This window comes from Tupaia chinensis, unplaced genomic scaffold, assembly GCF_000334495.1.
Source record: "Tupaia chinensis unplaced genomic scaffold, TupChi_1.0 Scaffold000270_1, whole genome shotgun sequence".
NCBI lineage: Eukaryota > Metazoa > Chordata > Mammalia > Scandentia > Tupaiidae > Tupaia > Tupaia belangeri.
Window position 1 is genome coordinate 4,183,650 of NW_006159750.1, and position 9,847 is coordinate 4,193,496.

General features: G+C 37.5%; 1 protein-coding gene and 1 non-coding gene across 3 annotated transcripts in view; one reads left to right on the top strand and one right to left on the bottom strand.

The window, feature by feature from the left end:
* LOC102495700 (calcium-binding mitochondrial carrier protein SCaMC-1) overlaps positions 1–9,847 on the bottom strand; it is a gene marked incomplete at its 5' end in the record, with an annotated part of 31,229 nt that overhangs the window by 11,523 nt on the left and 9,859 nt on the right. For both annotated transcript variants that reach the window (XM_014588196.2, XM_027772279.1), the window contains 2 exon segments: positions 2,911–3,069; positions 5,014–5,125. In XM_014588196.2, coding sequence (XP_014443682.1) covers positions 2,911–3,069; positions 5,014–5,125 — 271 coding nt within the window.
* On the top strand, positions 4,253–4,382 carry LOC114007979 (small nucleolar RNA SNORA38). Its single transcript, XR_003549548.1, has one exon. It is a non-coding gene; the product is annotated as a small nucleolar RNA SNORA38 (small nucleolar RNA).

A 9,847-nucleotide genomic window follows, 5' to 3' on the forward strand; every position in this document is an offset into this window, starting at 1 on the left:
CTGGCGAGCACATGCGCCCTATAGCAAAAACCTCTCCAAAAAAAAAAAAAACAAAAAAAAAAAAACAAAAAAAAACCCTGCAAGCTAAAAACTCTCAAAAATAAATAAATAAATAAATAAAAATAATAAATAAAAAAATAGAAGGTTGAAATAAAATACTATAATGATGGTAGGGAGTACAGCCACCATTTTTGAGGCCTGTCTCTGAATATAAAACTGAAAATACTGGGTATCCTCAATGTAGGAAAGTAGATGGAAAGGACGTGATTAAAATGAAAATTATTATAAGCAATAATCATAAGACACCATGAACCAAATTATGCATTAGCTTATGGAATACCCTTAGAAACATGAACAAGTTTAGTTTAAGACAAATAAAAAAAATTATACTGCAGATAATATATTACTCTATCTCACAAAGAAGAGGTGTAGACATGAACTATAAATGGGTCTGAAAATGATTTGGATATTGTGTATGTCAGAGCCATAGAAACTGAAATGTCCATGCCCTGAAACCAAAAATGGAATCTGTACCTTCTACAGCATATGCTGAGGCCTCAGGCAATTTATGCTCACTAGGCAATAAAGTCATCACAGCATAAACGAACTGTCTAACCCAGTGAGTTACTTGGCTTATCCAATAGCTGTGGTAGTCATTTAAATATAGTAGTCCCTATGGACACCTATACACAAAAACAGATTAAATTTAATAAACCAAAAATCATTAAAGAAATTGGCTACTTTCTGATTGTTTCAGCTCATACAAAATGAGTAACTATCACCAAAAAACAGAAGAGTTGAAGACTGAATGTTAGCCCTGGAGCCAGTATATTACAGAAGCCCAGTAAAATCTCTGGATACCAAAGACTTGGGTGAGCTTCCCTGGCTTGTTTTCAGTGCTCTCTGAATACTGTTATACATCAATGCTAGTTTCCTAGTACACATCCAGACTCCACAGGGAGAGGACAACCGAAACTCAGCATTTGATGCCCCCCAGACTCAGCCCCAGGGGCTTCTTCACTTGGTCGATTTTAATCTGCATCCTTTCCTATGATAAATCATATCCATGGATATAATGGCTTCCCTGAGTTCTGTGAGTCCTTCTAATGAAGTAGCGAACCTCAAAGTGATTTTGGGTACCTACCCCCTGAATCCGCAGAAACTAAAGTCAAGAGAAATTCATTTTGTCTTAAATAAATAAACTTCATAATCAAATGTGACAAAGAAACTGACAGCTTATTCAAGCTTCCTCAACATCAATTTATTGTTGTTCCTAAATAAAGCCCCTCCAACACATACACACACATACACACACCAATTCCTTCTCTTTTTTCATTGCAGTAGTATCTTTATCCCTAAATAAACTTTGGCATTTGGGTACATTCTGAATAGACACTACCTTGAAACATTGTCAGAAATCTTTTCACACGACTATCTAAGATAAAACGTAAATGGTGTTGACTATAGATATAACACTCATGACCTGGTGGTTAAGGGAGCTGGGTCCCACACGGCCAACACACAGTTGGAGTCTTGGCCCTGGTGGTTGAAAAACTTGCTGGGTGTGTGATTGCTTGCCCAAAATCTCAACAGGGGTACCAGTGTGACTACACTCTAGCGCAGTGGGGTGTGCTTTCTTGCTCTCATTCTCTCTCTGCCTCCCTTTGGTAAGTGAACATGCCTCTGGTTAAAAAAAAAAAAAGAAAAGAAAAGAAAAAAATCATGTATCAATCATAATTTTAAAATATTTTTATAGAAACTACTATTTCACACAAACAAAATTATACAAAAATTTGAATGTTATCTTTAAAATTCAATATTCTGAAATTTTTAAAGTTGTTTATTAACTGTCAAGAACTATGGAGTATGAGCAAATTTTTTTTATATGTAAAGTAAATGTTTGTGGAAAAATGTAAAAATAGGGGCCAGCAGGTGGTGTGGTGGTTAAGGTGCTAGAATTCCCACATGGCTGACTGGTTCGAGTCCTGGATTTGGTGGCTTGCTTTCTCCCTCTCTCTCTCTCTCTTTCTCTGGCAAAACTCATGTGAAAAATAATAATAAATAAATAAAATAAATAATTTTTTTTAAATGTAAAAAAATGAAAAAAAGAAAAAAATGACTATTTCAGTAGGTTATTCAAATATGCTAAGTATTTCATACCTTATACTGTAGAATACTTATAACCAGCATTTTTTTTATTCTTATTTCAGAACAAAGGAAAGAAACCTTAGAGTTTTCATTCATATGATAACATGAGCTTTGGAGGCAAATATACTCCAGTCCTTGTCTAATTTGTTGTAAAGGAAAAGCTATTTAATTTTCTAAGCTTCAGGTTCCCTACTAATAAAATGAGAATAAAACCTCTACGTCACTGAGCTATTGGGAAGATTAAGTGAGTTTTTATAATGAGCACCTGACAAATATTATTTTCCCTTCCCTCCTTCTTTCTACTCAGGCCAGTCCAAGGTCACGTGGCTAGTAAACAGCAAAGTTACTTCAGGTCTTCCTTTGCTAACCTAAGTTTTAGAATAATTTTAAAAATTATTTCCTTATGCTAAGACTCTAGATTTCAGAAATACTGTACTTTTGGTAAAGTACATAACAAAGAAAACGCAAATAATTTAAGAAAAAACCTATAATAATGGCTGAGTTTTTAAAGTTAAATAGTTTGAAAGTCCCAGAATGCCTACGATAAAAGTTTCATTACAGACATGTACCAACAATGTAAGGTCTGGGGGAACACCACAGTGCTTCCATGGACTGAGTTTAGGGTTGAGAGCAATAAAACAGAGATTTATTTCTTCAGGAATAAAAGACTATTACTGACAAATACTTCTTTTTCCAAGGCACCATGTTTCTCATTGTTTTAGAAAATTTAGAGAAACTTAGAGACAAGATTGCAAAACTCACCTGCATCATGACTTTCAGGCGATCCAAAGGGGCGGTGCTTGTTCGAGAGACGGCGCCAGCAATACCTCCTGCCAGCAGCTGCCTCCACCACTGTCCAGACTTTTTCTCATCTTCCGTGAATTCATCCGGAATAGCTAAACTATCGCCTATGTCAATGCCCTGTTAAAAAAGGATAAAAATATCCCCCATGCTCCTTCGATTAGAAATAGATAATCCCAGAGGTTTTTGTTTGTTTTAGAAAAGTCATGTTATTTTACAGTTAATACCAACTTTAGTCTTTGGAATTTATACTAAACCAGTGGGAGCGTATGAACGATTACAGTCTATTCACACTCAACAAAGTGCAGTATCATTCATGAGAAATAAGAATTAACAGTTAATTCCAAATTTTCAAAACCAACAATTACAACTTTTTTCCCTAATAGATTCTGAGTAACTTTTTTTTCTCTTGGTCTAAATGTTTCAAATCGGGGGGGGACCCAACATTTTTTTATCAAGTATAATAAATCCTTTTTAGCTACAGCCACTTTCCATACGCTAGAAAACCACATCTAATTGGTGATGTTAGTTATTTTATTTATTTATTTATTTATTTATTTATTTATTTATTTAATTAATTAATTAATTTTGGAGCAGTTTCTTGCTATAGGGCAGACATGCTTGCCAGAGAGACAGAGACAGAAAGCAAGAAACCAGCCCCAGGGGGGATGGCCATGCTGGGGGTGATTTTTCACTGTCTCTGTCTCTGTCTCTGTCTTTCTGGCAAGCACACATGCTCTATAGCGAAAACCTCTCAAAAAAATATATGCAATAGTTTCCATATAAAATTTAGATAACAGGAAGGTATGGCGTGAAATGATCACTACTCCCAATCTCCCGTAAACATTACTACAGGTTGCAAATATAACTTGAGAGTAACCAAAATGTATGATAGCTGGAGTAATCTAAATGATTCTGGCATAAACAATTTTATAGGCGAGAATGTAAAGATAAGGAGTTATGCTATGTTAGTAACCCTCTCTTCTTTCATTTTACTATCAATAAAATGAATACAGAATTGTAGCCTCAATTGTTAACAACTATCTCCAAAGATACAAGAAGAAGCACATAAATAAAACTTCACATAAATATCGAATTAATCTAGGCAACTGAACTACTAAGAGAGTATTGGTTTACACTCATATTGGAAAGGTATTAATCACTAGTAGTCGTATAATTCTCTAATTAAGCTTAGCCATTGTTGCTATGGGTGATGTGAACTCTAGGTTTCATGTAGTAAGTATTCAATTTATGTAAATCCATGAGTAACAGAAGACAACCCTACTTAAAAATTTTTTTTCAACTCTCCTACAAAGGCGTGTCTGTGGCTCCCTGTCTTCGGACACGTAAGAATTGGAGGCAAAGAAACGTGGATTGAGGAATCTGGAGCCTGCTTGTTCCTGGCAGGACTCAAGAGCCACCATCCCATATAGAAAAATAGGAAAAAAAAGTTTTCAGGAGTAGGTTGCACAATAATAGAATTTCTTACACTAGTATATTTTACCAGAATTCTAATAAAAATTAATTAAACTGTGGAAGTTTCAAGGAATACAAACTGGTGCAAAATGCTAAGCACTGAGCCAAAGAGATTTTATTTTTTTAAAAAAAACCTTCAGTGGTTACCATGAGCACCTTATGCCAGAGATAAACCCAGGCAGTCTGACTAAGCAAGCAAGCTTCAGAAGGGACCTTTGGCCACCATCAATGGCCGGGAACCTTGGCAATCATAACGTGTTAAGATTATTTAGGTTATTTAGTATCCATAAAAAGTAAAAGCCTATCGCTTTGTATACTTCCTTATTGAGGAATACTTAATTGCCTATATAAGCAGAGCAGCTTATTCATCGAGGTGGTACTTCCAATTTTTGAGAATGGTTGTATTGTCTTGAAGTTTGTAAATATACTCTATGAATCTATGCCTAATAGAATAATCAGAATCCTACAAAATAAGGAGCTACTGGGACATGGGCATCTCAGTCAGTAAGTGTTACAGAGGATTCTTGGGTGATCATTATACCTGTGGCTTATGGCTCCAAATGAGTATAAATACATAAACACACTTACAGTAGAATGTTTCCAGAAGCGAATTATTTCCTCAATGTCTGTTACAGGATTAAATAAGAAGTAGTCTCTCCATTCATTCCAGTCCACTGTCATTGTTCCATCAGCATCAATGCTGAAAAGTTTTAATTAACAAAATTGATAAATAAAAATAACATTAATGGCCATTTTATAGAATTTTATACAAAAACCCCATTCATAGTCATAGGTTGTTGGAAATAGTAGCAAGTATCCTATGCTTAAGTCCAATAGTTTTAATTATCTAGATAAAACAGACCCATAAATGATGAAGAGACCTTCCTAAAGACTATTCTCAACACTTTAACTCAATGAGTTAAAACACAAAAACTGGAAGGTAAATATTGAGAAATAGTAATAAATGCATTTGTGACCTTTTTTTTTTTTTCTTACACTGGCTCAGAAAGATATTTCTTAAAGTTCTGTTGTAACATTTGGATATGTGTTTGACATATACTCAAAACATGCTATAAATTTCCTTCTCCAACTTTCACCAAGTTAAGAAATTACCTGTAATTGTAAAACAAAAATCAAGCTCTTGGTGAGTAAGCCTTTGAGTCTTAAGAAATCCTGACACTTCATTTTCAAAGTGTAAAATTTACATATATGTTGTCTTAAATATTTGTCATTAACTTCTTGCTTTTTTTTGAAAAGTTTCTTGGAAATATATATATGTATTTTTGTAGAGTTTTTTGGTATAGGGTGCATGCACTCTCCAGAAACACAGAGAGGGACAGAGAGATAGAAAGCTAAAAATTACCCCCCAGGGGGTATGGCCACACTGCAATCCCTTCTCCTCCATTCTCCTCTAGGGATCTTGGGCACGCACACACATGCGCCCAACGTGAATTTAAGCTACTGGGTCCGGGGCTCAAGCCACAGTCAACTACATGGGAGTCCAGCGACATAGCCATTACGCTAACTGCTGGTCCCAATAATGTTGTTTTCTTAAGAGCAACTCTGAAGTTTGCCAGGATTTTGACTGTTTTGGTCACTCTTATATACCCAGTTCGTAAGGTAGCTGGCAGAGAGAAGACACTCAATTATTCATTGAATTAATAGATGTCTTAGAAACAAAAAGTTGTAGTGTGTCTTTTAAATTTTATTCTATAATTTGCGTGAAAACTATGCTTAAAAACAGCAGTGAATGGTCCAGCCACCATGGTATAGAGGTAACACAAGTGCCCTGCAAGGTTGAAAGCCATGTGGTGACCAGGGTTTGGAATCCCAGGTCTGCCTGAATCCATATACCCACAGTTGCCCAGGATCCTGAGAAGCTGGAGGGCTGGGGAAAGAACGTGGCAGCATGACAAGACCAAGTCGGAAGCCATGTGGTGACCAGGGTTTGGATTCAGGTCTGCCTGAATCCATATACTCACAGTTGCCCAGGATCCTGAGAAGCTGGAGGGCTGGGGAAAGAACGTGGCAGCATGACAAGACCAAGTCGGAGGTCCTTCTCTCTCTCTCCCTCTTCCATGTGTGTACATGTGCTCTATATTTTAGAAAGTGACAATAAAATGAAATGCTATTTTCAAATATCTATCATTATGGTTTCTAGTACCACTTTTTCTTTAGCTCTGCATATGTGAAATTACACTGAAACTTTCACTTGTCCCAAGACACAGGCATAAACGTTCTATATCTGCATGAGAGTTCCAGTTACTACTTATACTTAGAACATTATCCTGGACTGCAATATTGTTATTAGCTTGTTTTTTTCCCCACTATTTTCTATTTTAATACAATTATTTATTGTCTGATCTTACCCTTTCCCAACCTGCTACATGTGAGCATTGTGCACAGGCAAGAAATTTTGTTGATTTCATTCACTAAATAAATGCAATGATGGACTTCTCAATTTATTCCCAAAATTCTACTGACCAGATTAAAAATGATATATCTTTGTGCTTTTAAAATTGTAATGATTTTTACCATAAAATCTACTTATCTGATATTAATATAGCTATCCCTACTTTCTTTTAGTTAGACTTCGCTTTTCCTTTAACTTGGTGATGCATCTTCTGACAAAACTGACATTAGTTTTCACTTTTACATTCATTAAAAGTCCATCATAATGTCAATGGGATCATGTGAGATAAATAACATTTTTTGATCAGTATATTCTGTCACAAGAGCACTAGTATGGAAATACAGAGATGCCTACGCACATACCAGATTAAACACTAAACTGACCAAGTCCTGACTGATCAGAAGGAAATCACATCCTAACTTACTTTTCACCCACTCGTAAAACCCCAGGGAAGATAAGAACTTTACTTAGTCTGCCCCACTTAAGAATAGGGGTGAAGGAAAAACAGGGCCAATAGTATTGCAGGGCACATTTTGGTGGAGTTTTACCATCTTAGAACTTATTTTTCCCATCTGATCTTTTGCTTTCTATTTATCTCCTTGTTTCTAAAATTGTTGTTCCTCCTTGCCCTTCTTTGCTGGCCTCTCTGAATGTTATGCTTGTTTATTTAACTTCTTATTCCATTTTTCTCCCTTTGGAAGTTACAGACTCAGCTCCTCTACTTTCAGTAGTTTCCCTTGAACGTTTACCATGTACAAATGATCAAGTCTGAAGTTAAGGTTTGACCCCGCCCTCCTGAGTTAGATAACAACTTCAGAACAATGTAAAACAGATTATCCCTTCCTTTCCCGACTTGCATAATATCATTGCCTAGAATTGTAGATGTCATTTTTCTTGAATTCTACAAATTGAACATTATATTAATAGCTATTTCTAAGGGACCAAATAACCTAAAAACCACTGGTTAAAAGGTGGGCCAGTGGTCCACAATGGTGGTAAGGCTTTCCGTGAGTCTACAGGTGGTATCTTGACAAAAGCATTGTGTACAGGGAAGATAAATCATACCCAGAGTAAATGCCAATTCCAGACAGGATAAAACACTGCGCCCTCCCTGGAGCAGGTGGTGTAGTGTAATCAGCCTGCCACCAGGAAGATGGCTGACCACCCAGCAGGTGGTGCCATGTCGGGGGCTCGCTGTTAGTCTCTGTTGCTAACAACAGGGCACTCACAGTAACCATAGCCAGGTCTGCCTTGCTGTGATAGCTGATGTTTCTGAGCCTCTGCATAACCTCCAACCCCGCCATCATGGCCACTGTCCGTCATGGCCACAGCCCACTGGGTGATGACAGGGATGGGGAAAGAGGCTCACTAATACCCACACAACGGGGCACCCTATCCGCTTGCTTAGTAAAGTTTTCTCGCACTAGAGTCACCCACTGGTGAGCATCCCACAGGGCACAAAGATCTTCACATCTTTTGCCCACACAGGTTTATCCACGGATTCCTTCCTAAAATTCTTTCTTTTTTTCTGATTTTGCCAGAGAAATGTACACACACTAGAAGTAAGAGAGAGAGAGAGAGAAAGTGAAAAGAAAACCCTAGCATGTGGGATGGTCACACCCCAAGCCCTTCTCCTCCACTTCTTTCAGGATCTTGGGCACACACGCACATGCACCCAGCCTGTTTTTCAAGTCACTGAGTCCAAGAAATAAACCGCACAGTCAGTCACGTGGTATCCGGTCATCTTACCTACCACGCCACCAGCTGCCCTCCCATTCTGTGTCACCAATTTCCAATTATGCTCCTTCTTTTTTATTTGTAAGAGGTTTTTGCGTTAGGGTATGTGTGCTTGCCAGAGAGAGACAGAGACAGTGAGAGGGAAAGTAAGACATCACTCCCAGGGGCAAGGACCACACTTCTCCCTTCTCCATTCTCCTCCAGGAATTTTGGACATGCACACACACACACACACACACACACACACACACACCTGGCGTGAGTTTCAAGCCACCACATCCCGAACTGCAGTTGGCCATGTGGGAGTCCAGCAACATAACTGCTATACCATCTCCTGGCCCTTCAGTCATGCTCCTTCTAAGTCTCTGACCATCTGGCCAAACCAGTAGCTACAGCCCTTGGATTGGTACATAATCACACAACTGGCCATTTTCCTTCCAAAGTACACAACCAGGTACCTTTTCATACCTATTATGTATTAGTCAGGGCTCTCTAGAGAGACAGAACCAATAGGAGACATATATATACATATATATGTGTGTGTGTGTCAGGGCTCTCTAGAGAGACAGAACCAATAGAAGACATATATATACATATATATATGTGTGTGTGTGTGTGTGTGTGTGTGTGTGTGTGTATGAAATGTATATTTATTTATATTTATATATAAATGTATACATATATATTTATATGTCTATAAATATATATAAATGTATACACTCCTGTACATACATACATGGTTACAATCAAAAGACACATAGTAACAAGTGCTGGTGAGGATATGGAAAAATTGAGATCTGCATGCTTTGCTGCTGGACTCTAAAATGGTGCTACCACTTTGGAAACAGTGTGGCAGTTCTTCAAAATGTGAAACACAGAGTTACCTACATCCCAGTAAATGCACTCACAGGAAAGTATCCAAGACCAGTGATAAGAGAAGTGACACAAAAAAGAGGTCTGTACACAATGTGCACAAGAATGTTCATGGCATTTTTCATTATAGCCAGTGGAAACAACCTGGATGTCTATTGACCAATAAACAAAACATGCTATATGCACAGACTGGAGTATGAACTAGCCTGCAGTGGGTACTGATTCACATTACAACCTGGACGAGCCTTAACAAAGTTATGCTATGTTTAAAAAAAAAAAAAAGTCAGACACTAAAGGTCAAAATTTGAATGATTGATTCTATTCATATGAACTGTCCAGAACAGGCAAATCTATATATAGAGAAAATATGCCAGTGGTTACCAGGGGCCTCTCAGGGGA